The 17,656-nt window shown below is 46.1% G+C and overlaps 1 protein-coding gene and 1 long non-coding RNA gene across 4 annotated transcripts in view; one reads left to right on the top strand and one right to left on the bottom strand.

Annotated features, from left to right (window-relative positions):
• Window positions 1-322: 322 nt before the first annotated feature.
• Window positions 323-2,209, bottom strand: LOC117796735. Its single transcript, XR_004621391.1, has 3 exons — window positions 2,089-2,209; window positions 1,520-1,591; window positions 323-390 (listed from the first exon to the last, which is right to left on the bottom strand). It is a non-coding gene; the product is annotated as an uncharacterized LOC117796735 (long non-coding RNA).
• Window positions 2,210-2,387: 178 nt separating this feature from the next.
• The window catches only part of EHF (ETS homologous factor), a 37,120-nt gene continuing 21,851 nt past the window's right edge, over window positions 2,388-17,656 (top strand). Inside the window, exon 1 of one of the 3 annotated variants that reach the window (XM_002920621.4) lies at window positions 2,388-2,527. Coding sequence is in view for 2 of the 3 variants with exons in the window: in XM_019801151.2 (XP_019656710.1) it covers window positions 11,633-11,767 (135 nt within the window). In the remaining variant the exon portion in view is untranslated. Of the gene's footprint in view, window positions 2,528-11,614; window positions 11,768-17,656 lie in introns of those variants that run through there. The other 2 variants (XM_019801151.2, XM_019801150.2) reach the window with 2 other exon arrangements.

The following is a 17,656-nucleotide window of genomic DNA, read 5'->3' on the forward strand; positions in this document are numbered from 1 at the left end:
GACCATAGGGTGAAAGACCTCACATTCTGAAGGAATTTCTCTATGGATTTAACACGCCAAAGAAAATCTAGCCTTTTTTTTTTTTTTGAGAGGGGAGGTATTGTTTGTCTTTCTTCTAGAAGTTTCAGCTAAGACCCAGGTAAAGAAAAGATCCAATCCTTAACAAGAACCCACTAAGTACTAGACACATTGTTAGGTATTTTATATAGATGAAGACACCACAAAAAAAATAGCTCATGAGTATGAGGTGACATCTTTCCATCACCTTCCACCTCCACCATCTCCAAATGACTCTTTTTGGGAAGACCTTAACGGAGCAGTCCTTTGATCTAACGTAGGCAGGAGAAGAGCGGATAAAGGAATGGAGGAGCTGTAACTGGCAGTCTTCAGCTAGAAATGAAAGGGACAATAAATTATAAGTGGTTGGGACTGGACCAGTGAGCCACACCACTTTTGGGGTTGCTTTTAAAGTGTATCACCTCCTGACCACACACCCCCCAGCTGCCACCTGGCCCGCACGGTCTCAGGTTAATCTCAGGCAAAATTGTATAGAAGGCCAAGTTTACTTCCTGGAGTCACACTGGCACTAATAACAGCCCACAGCACCCCACCCCCAACACACACACACACATACACACACACTTGCACGTGCACACACGCGTACACGCCCGCATGCACGCAAATCCTGTGTAGTGGGTGGAGATGCTACTCTGGATTGCTCCTGATTCATCTCTCAAGCAAAACGTCACCAGTCTGTTCCCTCAGGGCTCTGCTCTCAGATCTGGAGCTGATAGACTAATTGGGGCTAATGTGATAATGTGCAATAATGACATTTACTGTTTTTTATCAGACATTTGCATTTTAACAGGGCCCTTGGGAAATACACAGGTGGACAATAGGGGAGGGTGGTGATTTTGGGGAAGGCTAGGAGGCAAAGGGGCTTTTCGGGGCTGCCTAAATTGCACTCCCCAAACCTTCCAAGCTTCTGAGACCTGCCTGAGTTCCAAGACCCTCCCCAATGCACCCCTGCTTTCCCATCAAGTTTTTCACCCATTCAAAAACTTCTGCATTCATGTTAAGTAAACTAGGAACACAGGCAAGAAAGGAATGCTGGTGCTACTTGCTCACCATTCCACCTGAGTAGGACAACCACTTACTTTTTGTTCTATTCAGTCTTTGCCCACATACACACTTTCTTTTTTATACAAGGAACTTCTTGGTTTTGATCACAAAATCTTTATTTCTTTGCCAAAACTCAATTTCCCTTTTCTTTCCCACAAAGGGGAGTTCTGATGAGTTAAAGAAGTCTGCTTGGGTGCTTAGCTCATGCCAGGCCAGTGTCCAGGAAGACCCAAGAGAGAAAGTTAATGGTTAGGGGATGGTATTTTTCCTTGCTAGGAGCCGTCACTCACCTACATGGTGGGAATGCATTTGTGACCCAGCAAAGCAGGCCCTCAGCCCCGGGGGAATGGGGGTTGCCAGGGCCCTTGAAATCCATGAATCCTCATGGGGAGTCTACCTTGTTCTTGTCCACGCTGTGGTGCTTTCTTTCCAGTTTCAGCATCTTGGTCTTTTTCTCTCTAGCTCCTTCCTATAGGGAGTGTCGACAGGAAAAAGACCATGTGAGTGTCAAGAAGGAATAAAGAACCTGGATAATCCGCCAACTGGATAGTCAGCCCTTGCATTGTTGAGAGTTGACTGTTCCACCTGAACAACTCAGAGGGGACCCTCCCTCTCAGGACTCTCCCTTCAAACTTCCCAAAGCTCTTATCTGGGGCCAGGGTGGGGGGTAGGGGGGTAGAGAATGACTTTTCGAAGTCCGTTGACATTGCCAAGGGTCACTGTGAAAGAGGCAATCATGGCGCCTTGGGGAGCGCCCCTTCAGAACCTGATACCCACACGGCCAGGGCACAGGTCTTGACGCCAAAGCAGAGTTGACTAAATGCAGATTATACATGAGACAGGTGTTTAATATGGCCCCCACTCCCCAATACCATCATTTCCTCCATGTTTGAACCTCTGCTTAGCTTGCTTTAAGGCGTCTTTGGGGAGATGGTGTCTTTGGGGAGCTAGCATGGCGCTTTTCACCTGAAACAGTCTCTCAGCTGAAAAGAACAGTCACCACCAAATCAATTCCTCATCCATTAACAGGTCGTCTCTCTGTTCTTGAGACACAGGCATAACCTGGTTAGACCTGTTTTGTTTGAACACTAACGTGTGAGTTGGCCAAATGCAAATGAGCCAATGTTTGTAATCCTTTATTTTATTTTTTTAAAGAGCCCGGCAGCCAATCAGATGAGGGGGAAGTGACTTAGGGAATTCCCGGTTGGTGGCTTATTGCTTAACATCCTACAAAATGATTTAAAATTATTGTCATATGCATTTATCTTCACTCTGATGAGGGCTCAGACGTGATAACACCCCTGGTTCCCTATCCCCGTGGGAGCTGGCGTGCGGGCTGCCTGCTGCCTCCCCTCCATTAGCCACAACTATTGGATTTCCCACCCAGAATCTTTAGGTAAATGAGGTAAGTCCTTATTTTTAAACCTTCTTTTGAATCTGGAATTCAAACACCTGAGTGGAAAGAGCAGCCTGCCTTGAATCAGACAGATGAAAATAAAGCCGACTCCCGGAGGCAGCTGGCAGGAAGTGCAGCTCGCCTCACCTGTGCTGACCTCACTGGGTCCGATTCAGATTTTATTTTGGAAGGCAGCTGGGCTTCTTTGGATATTATCTGTGAATTCCCTGCATTGAGTCTGGACTTCCAACCACTGTGAATTTAAAAAGACCCCTGGTTTCCCTCTATCTGTGTGACAAAGCCATTTCCCTGGGGTGAATTGTGAAACAAAAAGGCAGTCAGGGATAGTCGACCCTGGTGTAGCTCAATGAAACCCGGGTTGGGGTTGGCAGAATAGCTGTTGGGGCTCAGAGCACACGTTCTCACCATCTAGAGATGTCTTCTATGGGTAATTTTTCTGACTCACTGGTTGGAGAGAAAGGCAGATTTGTCTTTGGTTTAATCTGTTGCTGGAAAATGGCTGGAAACAGGCGATGGCATAGGCACCCTCACTGGAAAAAGTGGTCAGGCAGCCCAAGGAGGCAAGGACACTGGGGAGAGCTGCACACCAAAAAATGGTTCTGTCCAGAAAAAAAAAAAAAGACAAAGAGTTTTGCCATATCGCAAGGGGACAGACTAACCCTTCGTTTGTGCCATCATGGGCTACTAAGACCAGACAGGCAGATGTGAGCCAACAGCACCAAATGCCTTCCAAAACAGGGACTCTTTTCATTTGTTTGGACACCGTAGAGAAGTGCTGGCTTCAATGTGGGTAGAACTGGGAACTGTGTGGAATTCATCTTGGGGGTAAATAACAACATCAAGTCAGGGAGGTGACCTTTTCACCACCTGTGGTTGAGCAGATTTAGTGCACCCCCCGTGTTGTGGAAGCGTGTGTCCTTCTAAGATGACCTGGGAGACCCTGTGCGTCTAGTCCACAGGGTCTCTGCTAGTTATCTGCACTGATCTTAGTCACAAGGAGAAAGTGGGGGCTTGGACTGAGAACTTTCTGAAGGGAGGACTGATTCAGGAATTGGTTCTGCAGGCATGGGTGTGAGGATGTGTCCAGAGAGAGCCTTTCAATGTGTAAAACGGTAGGCAAGGATCACGAGTGGCCATGTGCTAATGCCACAGAGGTCAAGGGACGCGCTGATTTCTGATAGGGAAGGTGAAGTCCTTAGGAAGTGCTTCATGGGTAAGAGGTCCCACCAGAGAAAGGCTCATCAAAGATTTCAAGAATAATTTTAACAGCTGTATTTGGAATTGGCAGAAGGCTTCACTTGTCTTCGTTTTGCGATCTAGCATTCTGAGACTCTGACATAAGCCATCCATTCCGTGTTCTTATAACCCAGAGTCATGTAGGCTCTGTCATTTCTACACCACCTGCTAATGGCTGATGTGGATGAATTTGAAAAGCCATGGGAACCTGAAATGAGGGTCACTTAGAAGTCTGTGATCACATTTGAAAGAATAACAAATATCATGGAGACAATCCTTCTCCACATTTCCGAAGTACTTCATAGAGGCCTTTTAAAAGAAAATAACTTGGAAGGAATAACTGCTGTAGATTTTCTTGTGTTGCTGTTCAGGATGGCAGCAGTAGTCAGGCCCCTTCTAGAGTGACTGTGGGCAGGGCAACGAATTGGATTCAGGCCTCGTATGTACGGAAGATCTCAAATTCAATTCTATTTGTCCTTTTGTGTTACAAAGCATTTATTTGTTAAATTCAAACAACAGTTTTTTAATTTTTTTTCTGTCTTTTAATATATTATGAGCTCCCCCAAATGGAGACGTCTTAGACCTCTGAGAAGCCCTACATTCCTCTTAATGGTTCTGTGCTCTTTATACTCCCATTAAATAACCTCTTTCAATATCTTTTTGACCCCTGGAGACGCTGAGACAAAAAGGAAATTGAGAGGTTAAAATATTTACTCAACTGTATTCAATTAGCTAATTGGAAACTGGAAGGAACTCCGATCGGGTCCTAGGTCAGAATGTGAGTGCTTTGGGCCAAAGTTCACTTCTAGGAAATAGAATTTAGCTTTCTGGAATCTTGTAATGTTTTATGTTCTCCTCTTTCTCCCCTACTCCCCAGCTTAGGGAATTTTAGCCCTGGGCTGTAAGCTTCAGACCACCTCCCTTTTCTGAGAGTCCAGTGTGAGAACCCTGCTTGATGCGAAAGCATCAGGCACAGACAGAGAGGTTTAAACACATCATTCAGAAGCCCTTCAGTCTGGTCCCCTTTCTCCAGATGGAGGCCTCTCTGGCCTCTTTCCAGCAGAGGCGATTTTCAGAGAGCTCTGGGAGGTGGGCTGGGGTGGACACCAAGAAGGCCACGGCAGAACCCGCTCACACCTTTCAGGAGCAGAGCCACGGTTTTAAGAAACCAAATAGGAACTTGGAACTTGATCCTTGGTCACACCTTTTTGTGGCTGTTTCAGCCCATTTCTCTTGTTTGAGATCTCTTTCTGGGACAACTGAAGTGACAGTCATTTCTGTTGTGGGTGGGGCTCCGGTCCCGAGGCATGGAGTCCCCTGGGGGCTCTTGTGTTTAGAGACAATGCATTCTCACCCCGGCTCTGTTACTGGCTCACTGATGCAGGGTGGCGGCTTCCAGCTTGGGTAAACTGAGTCTGCGAGGGGGATTGTCCTCCGAAGACAGAGGGAGGACGGCAGTCAGATCTTGCCAGTGTTGTCTCAAATCCGTTGCTGAATAATTGAAGAGACGAGGATGATAATAAATTCTATTTAATGTTTTCTTGTCTAATTTTTAGTAATATGATTTTAAGTAATATGATTTGCTTTAAGACGCAGGTGACTGGGCTCTTGCTAGAAACAGGTGACTGTTATGCTTGTTTCAGTGTGACGGGGTTTTAAAAGACCACGCTCTAGGGCTGTGCAGAGAACAAATGGTGCAGTGGGGAGAATGGCTCCCACAGCAGCTAATATTAGGATGGGGCGTAGGTTCAAGCCAAATGGCATTGATGTCAGGAAGCTGAGTTGTGCTGGAGTAGAAATTTCCATGGATCCCCCAGAGTTATTTGATAAAAAAAATCTGTCGGGCTTCAGAGGGGAGAAAAAAATATTTCTTCAAGAATCTTCCCTGAAGAATTTCAGACTTACATTTTTGAATGATGGGAGCACTGTGTGCGCGAGGCGGTACCCGGGATTGGCGGGCAGTCAGGAGACCTGGTTTTCTAGTCCTGGCAAAGCCGGGCGCCCAGAGCAGGACACCCCACCTCTCTGGGCTTTCGTGTCTTCATCCAGACAAAGGTGTTTGAACCTGGTTATCTTTAAGCTCTGTTTCCACCTTCAGATTCTGATGATTGGGAGAAAGCAGGTAAGCCCAGCGGTCCGGGTCCGCAGGTTTCGCTTGAGTTTGAGCAGCTGAGAAGGGGTGGGGGACGCCCTTCTAAGGATGAGACAGGAACTAAGGTCAGTAGGAGCCCTTCAGTGGCTTCCTTAAGGTCTTCGGACCATGGCTGAAGGGATACACCTGGTGGAGGTACTAAGACCAGATTCCTAGAGTCTTGATTAAGGGTGTTAGCGTCTGTTCCCATGACAACATCTCATCTTTATCAATGTGCTTCAGGAGTTCAAGGTGGGTGGGGGTGTAGAAATGGATGAAAGCAACTGTTTCGCGGCCACAGGGCCCTCTGAGGCTGTCATCTGTAAAACACCAAGGCCGCCTGCTGGAAACATTCGGGCACCCATGGAGTCCACTCCGTTTGTGGGTGCTAATCAGCTTGCTTGACTGATTGTCCAGGGATTATTGGCTGGACTGGATGGAGATGGACTCCCTTCTCCTAGAAGAAGAACCAAGATGCCATCAGAGGGAGAGCATGGCTGGCCCAGCCGCTGGGCAGCCCACCTGGAGACTCGGTGTTCTCAGAGGGCCTCAGCCTGAATCTGGAGCAACCAGAGCTTGCAACAGGGTCAAACAGAATGGCCCATTTAAAGAGGCTCCAGGGGGTTTAATTGGCCTTGTTTTAAAAGAGACACCCTGTAAAATACTCCTTTGAAAATTGATTTCACTAGCACCTAACCACACTCTGTCTTCGGTTTGTTTTATGGGCTGGGTCCCTTGTTCTGGTTTATTGGATTCATATTATCTCTCCTCTTCCGATCTCCCTGCACACCCTGGCCCTTAGAGCCTCCTTCCCTGACTTTCTTAGAAGCATCTTCATCCTTATTATCTGCCTATTTATTTAAAAATATGGCCAGCATTGGTGGATTCAAAACATGTTTTCTGGGGAAAACAAAGCCAAAATAAAAAGGAACCTAAATGTCAACTATAATATTTTTATAGACCACCTCATTAACCCTATTATTTTAACATAGCTACTTATTTTTACTTTTGTATGGCTTCATCTAGATACACACTTTTTTTGAAGTTGTTGTGATTGTGGCGACCTTAAAATTGCATCTTTTGCCACGTCCCTCTCACTCTATATCATAGACATACGATAAACAATCCTGGGGGCTGGGCCCTCATTGGGCCAGCTATGGATAAGAAAATTTTCTGCCACCCTGCCAGCCCTTCCTTAGCTTGAAAACAACTTCTTCTAAAAGTCTATTGGGTCTTTCTTAGAATACGAAGAGGGCCTTCTACTTTTTGTATATGACAACGGAGCTTGAGAATATGGCTGTCTGGTAGATATTATTTTGGGATTCCTCTTAGGAACCTTTGAAAACACTCCGCCAGTAGGGCCAATCAGATTTTCTGGTGGATGAGGTCAGTGAGGTCTGGAAGGTGAAGGCTATTTTTGGTGCTGACTTCAAGGTGACTACTCACAAGACTTGGCCTGCCTCTGCAGTGGGCTTTCGATTTGGCCCCAAGTTCAGCCAAATGTCCACTTAGAAACTCAGACAGCACTTAGCTCACCTTTCACCCGTCTTAACTCCACCGGCTAGAACGCTGTGGGCTGAACAACGTTGAAGAACAGTAGACTTTGGCCGCTTGTGTATCTGAACTGGGTGGGAGGCTGTGAGTGTTTTATTGCTTGGAAGCAGCTGGAATGTGTTACAGAGAACGCTGGGTTTAGAGTCAGAGTACCTGGGTTCAGATTTGACTCTGACACTGAGGAGCTGAGTGAGTTTGGGTGAGTTATGAAAGCTCTCGACTTCCTCCTCTGGAAGATGAGGTTAATAGCATCTGCACATGGCCGTTGTCAGGATGAAATTAGACCAAAACATCTGAAAATACTTGGACAAGTGCTTGTGAGTAAATAATTAGTAATTTGTAGAATGGAAATTGAGGGTAAGTCCTCAACATGGGTGTTCTCAAAGAGTCTTGATTGGGTCAGAGTGGATGACTAATTCCGGGATTTAGTTTTTCAAGGGGATCAATGTAGATTCTTCACTGTGGCCTTGGGAAAGAAATGCAATAAGGTTTTCACTGGGGAAGGCGGGCAGCAGGGATATGGGATGAGCCATGGTAACGGGGGACCTCCAGAGTGAGCTTGTCTTGAGCCGGCTGCAAACCACATCCTGTAGGAGTTCCAAGGAAGACCTGATGTGGGCACCCGGCATGTTCCAACCGTGTGTTTTGATGCCTGGCACGTAAGGGGCTTTCAGAAGAGACTGATTCCCCTCCAGGCAGTTCACTTGACCGACTCCAACATCATATACCATTGCCCGCCCCTAAAATTCCTGATAGTGTCCCCAGATGTATACTGGCTACTACCGTCAGCGTTCTAGAAGCTTTGAAAAAAATCGCAAGACGCCACGGGGTCTGCCTCTTGGTAAATTGTTCAAATGACACTCGTAGTGCCTTGTGAGGGACTTGTAGTCACGTGGAAGTGGTTTCTAGAAGCTGTTTGAGTTGCACAAGCAGTCCTCGCTGTTGATAAAAGAGCAAGATTCTAACCTAGGACCCAACAGGCTCCTAGTGTCCATGGAAAAAATTCAAGGAGTTTGCAAACTTGGGTATATAAAAAATGATGTTTTTATTCTTAATAATCTAACTAAAATTTAACATTGTCTCTCAATGGAAATGTAGGCAAAACTCTACAGTAACATTAGCTGTGACTGACTGTCACCAAGAGAGATTAACAGACATTTTCATATCACATTGTACCTGTTGCAGATGTCTCAAAATACCGATGTTCATCATTACTTTGATATCATGGAGGTTATTCAAACTGCACTAGATATTCTTATTTAATGCGTTAATAAAGAGGCACATATATTATTATGATATCACACATTAATTTTAAAAAGTATATTGATAGTTGTATTTCAATATAAACTTCCTTTCTAATCTTGTTATTTTAATTTGTCTTTTAAAAGCATTATTTTGAGAAGGGGTCCATAGGTCTCACCAGACTGCAAAATGGGTCCATGTATAAATAAATAAAAGTCTAGGAACTTTTAATTTATAGCATTCTCTTGCACAGGGCCAATGGAATGGTTTCTGAATGACGTCAGCTAATAGATGGTCTCTGTCAAAACAGGGGTATATGTTCTTCCCACTCATTGTTTTTGCCTATGGGTAACTCTGGAGTTGTGGAGGGACCTTGGCATAATGAATATAATGATTAATAATAATTAATAGTGATGATGATAATAATAGTAATAACAGCTAGCATTTGTTGGGTGCCTGCTGTAAGCCAGGTGTTATTACAGGCATGTTCAATGTCATATTTTGTTTAATACTACCAACTACTTTAGGAGGTCATTCATGGGGCAAAGACAAAAGATTCCCCCCTGCTCCCCATGGTGATAGAGCATTGCTGCAGGGTAAGGCAAAGGATGGGACTGACCCACTGGCCAGGGCCAGTGTCCTGGGTACACAACCCGTGCGGTAACACAGGGCTCCACACTTAGGTCTTGGGCATGGTTTAATGCTCTGCAATTTCAGTCTTGAAATTCTTAATAGCTTTTGAACATGGGGCCCTGCATTTTCCTTTTGCACTGAGCCCTGCAAATTACGTAGTTTGGTCCGTCCCTGGTTGGGATGCTGTTGTCGTAATGTGTGACGACTCCTGATACTGGGGAGCCGGGACTCTGCTTGGAGATCCCCCTTACTCATCTGGCTGACCTTTGGTGGAGAGCTGAGGCCTGTCAAAGAGGGATGTGTAGTTTCTGAGTTGGTGAATTTTATGATTTTTTTGAATGTCAAAGATTTCTTTCCTCCAAAGCAACTGGAAGAATAGCTGAATAACCAGCTGGACGGTACCTGGTTCCTTGGAAAATCTTTCTGGTAGGGAGTTGTTTACCTTGCTGTTGGGTTTTTTCGTTTTTCATTTTCCAAGGGGCTTACTACCTAGACAGGGAGCTAGGAGAAGCAGAGCGAAGTGTGTTCTGGAAGGGAAGAAGAGACCGGGTGTGCCGAGAGTCTCTCATTCTTGTAGGAAGGTGATATGAATGAACTTGGCTTTCTTGCCTTTTGTCATTTAATGATTATCTGTGCAAAAAGAAGATGCTATTTCTTCTAAAGAGGAGATGTTTTAATCTGTGAGGAGGTTCAGATAGCAGTTGCTTCTCCAGTCCAAGATGATCGTGGAATAAGCCTTCTGAGGTTCTGTTTGCATTTTACAGTTTTTACAAACTGTTCCAGGGTCATGGACATGGTAGAAGAAGGGGGGGACTTTCCTAGATTTGTTGGTCAAAGTGATGGAATTCAGGCTCCCAAATGACATATCCACAGTCTCCCTCTCGTCGGTGTGATGTCTGCAACACAACACAGTGGGTCTGTCATCAGGATCCACATGTGACGGCTCAGACACCAGGTGCTCTTCCAAAGGAGCCATAATTTCCCCTTAACTTCTCAACTGTTTTTTTTTTTTTGCCTTGTTATTATTACTGCTCTTTTATCATGGCTAATAAGTCTGATGGCTTCAAGCAGCCAAGCCCAGACCCTGAGTCAATCTGGGGCTTTCAACAAGAAGCCAGACAAAAGTTTTGACAGATGGGTTGGAGTGGCCATGAGCTGCTGCTTCCGTAGCATCGGGATGGACGGACACCAGAGGGAGGTTTTATAGTTGGGCACAAGTAGGATGGGTGTGCCGCCTATTTACATTTAGGGAAAAAATGATGGGAGCCATTCTTAAAGGATCTCAATTTCCACAAAAGTGCGAGGTTCTAAAAGACATCCTCTTCCACTTTGGAAATACAAGGATCCATTTTTAGTTACAGAGAATTATGTTGCATTTCTGTCATTTTCACACACACACACACACCCCCCCCCCGCCAACTCCCCAGCACATTTAGTAGCTCTGTGTCCCTGGGTAAGTCACTTAACCTCTTGCGCCCCATCTGTAAAATGGGGATAATATTAGTACTAGTGTCCGGGGTTCTGTAAAGCCGAGCTCAATTCCTAGCACGTCGGGGATGTTCAATAAATAGAAACTATCATCACTGTCATAGTTTGGGGGTGTTTTGTAATTAGTCTGAGATTCCATGTAGTGGCTATTCATCTTTCTTTGGTTGGAGGATCTTGGTTTTTTTCTTGGAAAGAAAACTTGAATCTCGAAGTGGTCAAATCCATTGTTCCAGTCCATCCCAGCCCCTCCCTGGCTCCAATCCCCACCTCTTACCTCTCTCCACCCTTCCCGCATTCCTGCACAGTTGGTCTTATTTATTTTTCAGTCAACTGAGGGTGTTGTTAAATCTTTTATTTTTCTGGCTGCCCGGTTTGGTTCTGAGGCACTCCACTCCCTGCCCTGCTCATGACAAGAATGCTGGGGAATGCTCAGCCAGCCATGTCCCTCCCCTGTCGGAACACCCTGTTCTTAACGCTTCTTGAGAGGCAGCATTTCTGAGGCCTCCCCCTGCTGCCGTGACTCCCCTATTAAGCCAGTGGCCTGGTGATAATGAAGACCCAAAGGCTGAGAGAAAGCTGGGGGAAGGTGATAATCTAGGGGAACATTGCACATTGCCCACGTCCTGTGCTTTCTTCTCGGGGCTTAGAAAAGAGACATTGAGAGGCTTTCTCTGATTGTGTATATGGAAGGCTGGGTGATGATGATGATGATTGCTTAATTAGTGTTGTTGTGATCTGCATTTGAGTGATTTGTTTAGCACTTTGTGGCCCTTTTTGGCTTGAGCTCATCATGTGATATTGACAAACCGATGAGAAAGGAGTGCAATCATGCTTTCATTAATGCAGAAATCAAACCCCGAACATCTCAGGTCCTTTCTACCTGGGACGTGGGACTTCAAGTCACTTGGCAGAACATGAGTGAGTCTACACAGCCCACCTTCAAGGTAGGTATGGCTAGCCTCGTTTCCCCGATGGAAAAACTAGTCGAGGGACCAGAGGCTTTCAAATTATGCTTGTTGCCCAGGGCTGGTTGTAGGAAGTCTGTGGGAGAGGCCGGACTGAGACTCGGCACGCTGAGTCTCTGCTTTAGGTTACCTGTAGACCACACCTACTCCCTGGGCCATGTTGACTTTCGGAAGTCAACCATCGGGAGAGTGTGGTTTGGGTTTTGATCATCTCCCGGCAGCCCCTTCTCTGGTCCTGTTAATCTGATTCATGATCTTAACCTGGCTGACTGGAGGCTGGCCATGTCATTCTGCAGGTCTTGGACACCCCTCAGTGCCCTCACAGAGCCAGCCAATGGAAAAGTACAGTGTCTTCTGGCTTCTTGGTCCTGCCAGCTCTGGCTGGTCTATTCGATACCTCCTTTTCTTCTGAGGGAGTGGAAAGGTAGCATCCAAACTGAAAGCACAGGTTTTTCTTTGGTTTTTATAGGAAAAACAAATTGGCATGAATGCTCAGTCAAACCAGCTCAGGCTGTTTGGGCAGATGCCTTTCTTTGCTTTTTTCTGTTTATTTTCCAACAAATCAATGCTTAACTGGGTTGTTATTGGAGCAGAGCAACAGGTGCAAAAAAATAACTCTGCTGCCAACTCAAATGAAAAGGTAGGCTTATCCCCTCTGGGAGGCATTGAGAAGATAACAGAAGACCCTGCCAGGCACCGAATTAACAGCTCTGTTTACGGTGGGTTTTCTGTTAACAACCTGCTTCCAACCCTCCCACACATAAACACGCCATTGTCTCGGGGAGAGACAATCAACCGTCCGGACAACTCACTACTTTATTCTGTCCTGAGTGGAGATTGGTTTTGGCTGAGGCTGCTTTGTGAAACTCGGGGACATGCTCCTGTCTGCCAACTCGATGTCTTAGTAAGAGTTTGCTGGGAAGGCCAGGCCGTGGGGTTGCCGGACAGAAGAGGATCAGGCCGGCTTTTCAACATAGTCGCAGTTCTTTCCAAGGTTGGTTGTTTCCAAATGCCAACAGGCTTCCTGGTCCCTCTGCACTGGCTCCACTCTACCCCCAGCAGGAGGTGGGGAATGAGCTCTGACGACTTTGGAAAGAGCTACCATTGTTTTGGAGGTGGTGTCTTTGCTGAACAGTCCCATCAGGGCCGAGTAGCGTCTGTGTTTTGCTCATCATTGTGTCCCCAGCAACTAAGAGAGTGCCCACTGTCTCGTAGACATTGAATAAATGTATATGAACTGGAGGGGATGAATAAATATTTATATTAGCAAGACAAGCATTTCTTGATGACCCTTTCTCTCCACTGAAGGCCAAGACATCAATTTTCTTGGGTATGAGGCTTAACATCCCGGGTGGTTAAGTCATCTTTCGAAGGTCTGAGATGGGGGTGGGTTTGGGTAAGGGGTGACTCGGCCAACCAGGAGATTCTCTGGATGGAAATGGCCGTCATAAAAATCCTCGGCAAATGCTGTGTTCTGAGGCCAGGTTTCTTTGTTCGGCATTCAGAGTCTCGTCCTTGTGAGGAGCTGAGCATTGTTGAATTTCACAATTTGGTGGTACTGAGCACCAGGAACTGCTTTATTTCAAGTTGGCAAACAATACAGCGATAGAGACTCCCCAGTTGGTTTGGAGCTTGAGTTCTCTGGATTGAACGTGCTGTCTCTGACTTTACAAGGATTTCCACTCATCGATGTTTCCTTCAAGGCTACTATCTCCTGGAGTCAGTTTTCTTATTGTGAACATCCAGGGAAGGCGAGTAGGTGAGGTTCTCAACCCTGAGAGTGCCTGAGGATTGGTTAAGGGAGGTTCTTAAATGAAGATTCTGATTTAGAGGTTTGGGGAGGGAACTTGTAGTTTAACCCCTCCTCAGGTGATGATGATGATGCAGGTGGTCTCTGGATCAAACATTGAGAAGCACCTGCATGGCCTCTCCAGCCTGGATGGAAAATAAGCATCCCAGGAGTCCTGGATGCTCCGATGGCCATACCTGTGCCTTTCCAGAGACCTACAGACACCTATGGTTGTACTAGGAAGTGAGGCCTCTTTTTCTTCTGCTCTTCATTTTCCTCTCTGTTTTGTGATTACTTGGTTTTAGAATAGAGAAGGGGATTAGCAGGGAGGCACGTACTGATGTGGGGAAAATGGTGAATTCGTTACTGCATCGACCAACAGTGCGGAATGGCCCTGCTGGTCACAGCCTCTTTCCTACTTCAGCTCCCAATGGAGAGGGACAGTGGGGCTCTTCTTGGTGTCACTGTAGGGAAATAAGGCAACACCCATGCTAAGGAAGAGGATAAGAATAAAATCTCTGGGGCTTTCTCTCATAGGTCAGAATACACTTATGTCTCCTAGCCCTGACTCCACTACAAAGTTTTCTTTTAAATTTCAATCCAATGTGGCTGTAAGAGAGATTTCTTAAAGATCTATGTGTCCATAGATCTGTAGGGGTCAATGGTCTTTAGAGAGGGTCTTTAGAGGGCCTGGGGCCCACAGAATATATGCAAAGCAAGGTATGGACGAATGTGCAGTTTTGGTAGGTGAGAGCCTCAGTGTCAAAAGGCTCTATGACCTTTTAAGATTCCAAGCTTGCCCTATTCTTCTTAGTTTGTCACATCTGAAAGGCATTGATAAAGGCCCTACAGGTCATGTAAGGCAATCTTGTCTTTTGATCAAATTAGGTGCCTGTCCTCTGTCAGTATCTGCATCTTGTCTGGGTCTGGCACCAAAAATGATAAAGATCAGCATAATATGTATATTTCCAAATGGCTTGCAGTCAGTAAAGTGTGTCTATAATGGATCAACACTTGGCTTCCCAACACGGCATCATCACTCATGAAAACGCTTGAAAGCCCAGGAATAATACTTCAGATGTTGCCCCTGGGAACATGAAATGTCTATTTCAAAACACATTATGAGGGTATGAAATTACCTGTGATGTAATCCCGAGAGGATCAAATACATTCCCCAAGCTTGATTCACATTTTGATTCATTTGGAAAACATGAATTATTGCCTGTCTTATGTTCAGTTAAATTTCACATGTACATGGATTTTCTTTTCCCCTCTTTCGGAGTAGTTCTTTTGAAATGACAGTCATATTGAAACAGGAAGTCAGGAAGCTGTTGCAATATCCTTAGGGCAAAGGCTGTGAATTCACCTGCTGGTAACTTTGATTAAGGCCTGAGAATGGTCTGGATATCGCTGTCATCACAAAAGTAATTATTTAAAATGCCTAATTGCTCCTCTGGCTTGAGGAGTAAAAATACCCACAAGGCAGCCAATTCTGTGGCAGTTTGGGGATGATGTGGTTGAATGAATAAAGGAGTCAGGAAGAAGGCAGACCGTGACTTTGACTCGCAGTCCTCCAGGGCTGGCGACAGGGAATGCCGGCCGAGCCTTGCTTAAGATCTACTCTGTGACCCCGATTACTCCCATTGTATTTTCACCCTTACAGCAAAAACCAGGCTTTCTGTCCTGAGGTCTAATTCAGATAAAGAAAATAATTATGGGTCGGTTTATTTCCAAAATACAAAATAAAAATAACTTTATTGAATCAGAGGAATAGTGTTTATATGATGTATGTTCATACATATATGCATGTGTTACATATATGTATATATGCATAGATCTAGTTTAGGGGTTCAAAGAGTATCATGGCCCAGCTTTTAGGCCAGTAACCCATTCCTACCTGAGCATATTGTGAAGTGGCAAAATGAAGGCAGCTTTCTATTCGTTCATTCTGAAGGATCTCTCTGATACATTGCCACGAGAGATGGCTTCAGGTTGTTCTGACAAAGAGGGAAGAGGGGCTCAATCGGGGTACCTGCGTGATTGAATGAACCAGAAAGTTTTATTATCTTGGAGAAGCTTGATAAAGGAGTGAGGCCCCAGATAGCACAGGGAGAACGCAGTGACTATGTGTGGATAGCGGACGGGGTGAGGAGGGGTTGAAGGCAACTTTGTTCTCTGGCAGAGCACCCCCTTCTCAGCCGAAAGTGGCTCAGTTCCCAGGGTTTGCTGCTAGACAGTCCGAGTTTGAATTCTCCTCTAGTTCCAATTCTTGCTAAGCTGTGCGACCTTGAATGAGTTACCTAACCTCTCTGAGCCTCAGAAAGGCCATCTGTTAAATGACATCATGCCTGATAGAGCAATTGTGGGTATTGACTGAGATAATGCATTTAAAACCAGCACAGAGATCCCACATCGTGAGTGTTCAGTAAACCGTAGCTACTGCAGTACAGTTACGTACGCGTGTACGGATTCTCAGAGCCGATAGTGTTCAGTCCTACATCTTAGTCGTGCCACCACGGAGCAAAAAGCTTACCACCCTCCAGACCCAAGCTGGGTTGCGTTTGTCTCTGCTGGCAGGCTCTCTGTGTGTATTTAAGGAGAGAGAGCAGTCGAGCAGTCTTTGGCCTTGTCAGGGGCCCTGAGACTGGGCAGAGCCTTCTAGGTTCTGGGGTGCATGGCTCCAGGTCCCTGCCAGAGTCCCAGGGGTGCCTCTTTCCCATTGCTTTTCTGTCCCCGTGAGCTCGAACCCCAGTTTTGCTGTGATTGAGCGCTCCTTGTGCTAAGGGAGCCTGTAGGATAGAGACGCTCTCTGGCCACCTTCTGCCAGGAGCCCCCATTTTAAGACGTGCTGCTGTCCTTTGCACCTGCAAACCAGGTGGAAGTACAACACGGAGGCCATAACACAGAGCCTGCGGGCCGTGCTCTCCCGCCGCTCCTGGCAGCCCCAAGCACAGTGCGTCTGCTGGGAGGAAGGGGAGCAGGGGGGATGGCTGTCAGTCCCTGAGCAGGGACCATGGCCAGAGGAACAGAGCACGGCTTCTGTGAGCCGGGGCCAAGAGGGGCGGTTCAGAGCTCAGCCTAATAGCATATCCACACAGCGGCCCCAAACAGGAGGTGGGGAGGCAGGAGATCCAGCCTAGACTTGACTGTGGCAGCTAAAGCTAGAATTACAAAACATTGTATAGATGGTAGAAGTTCCAGGCCTTGCTTGAAATGAACTTGGCTGTCAATTTTGTCCTTGGAGATTCAATAAAATGCTAGTAATAACACAATAAATAATAATAATAATTATTATAAAAACCAGCTAACATTCCCCAAGTCCTATGTGTTGAACACTTTTCCAAGGATTTTACAGGCATCATCTCATTTTGTCTTTCAACAACCCTTTTCATATCATCTCCAGTTTATAAATGAGAAAATTAGGGCTCAGAGAAACTGAATAACTTGTCCAAACTTGCCCCTTTAGTAAATTGGCAAAGCCAGGATGTGAATCGTGTTTGTCTGACACCAGAGCCTGGCACTCCCAACTATTACACTCTCCTGCCTCTGAAGGGTCTACACCGACCCCAAGAATGTCCTCGTAGCCAACCAGCACACTTTAAAGAGAGACTCATGGGCCGACCTTCTAGTAATAGCTGACACTTGGGGGGCACTTGCCACGTATGAGCTAATATGTGAGAACTTTACAAACGTTTTCACCTTCCCCACACATCAGCCCCATGTCCCCCCACTTTTTGTCTTATGGGGAAACTGAAGCTTTAGAGAAAATAGTACCTTCCCGAGGTCAACAGAGCCTGCCAAGGTTCAGAATCAAGAGTCCAACCCTTACCATCGGAGGCATGATTTCCTCCTCTTAGGATCCGCTCTCGAGCCGCGGAGCAATGCGAGGCTAGGTCTGGAGCTCCTCACACCCTGAATTTATAAGTGAGATTCAGGCTCTGTGGCTAGGCCCCTCCATCTCCCATTTGTGTCCCTGAGCAGAGCCAAATGTGAGACGATTAAACTTTAGGGTCAGGCCAAGTGTTGGGTCACCATGTCAACACTTAGGCTGCCCCCGCCCCGCCCCCAACACCCCCCTC

Source organism: Ailuropoda melanoleuca, chromosome 16, assembly GCF_002007445.2.
Source record: "Ailuropoda melanoleuca isolate Jingjing chromosome 16, ASM200744v2, whole genome shotgun sequence".
Classification (NCBI taxonomy): Eukaryota; Metazoa; Chordata; class Mammalia; order Carnivora; family Ursidae; genus Ailuropoda; species Ailuropoda melanoleuca.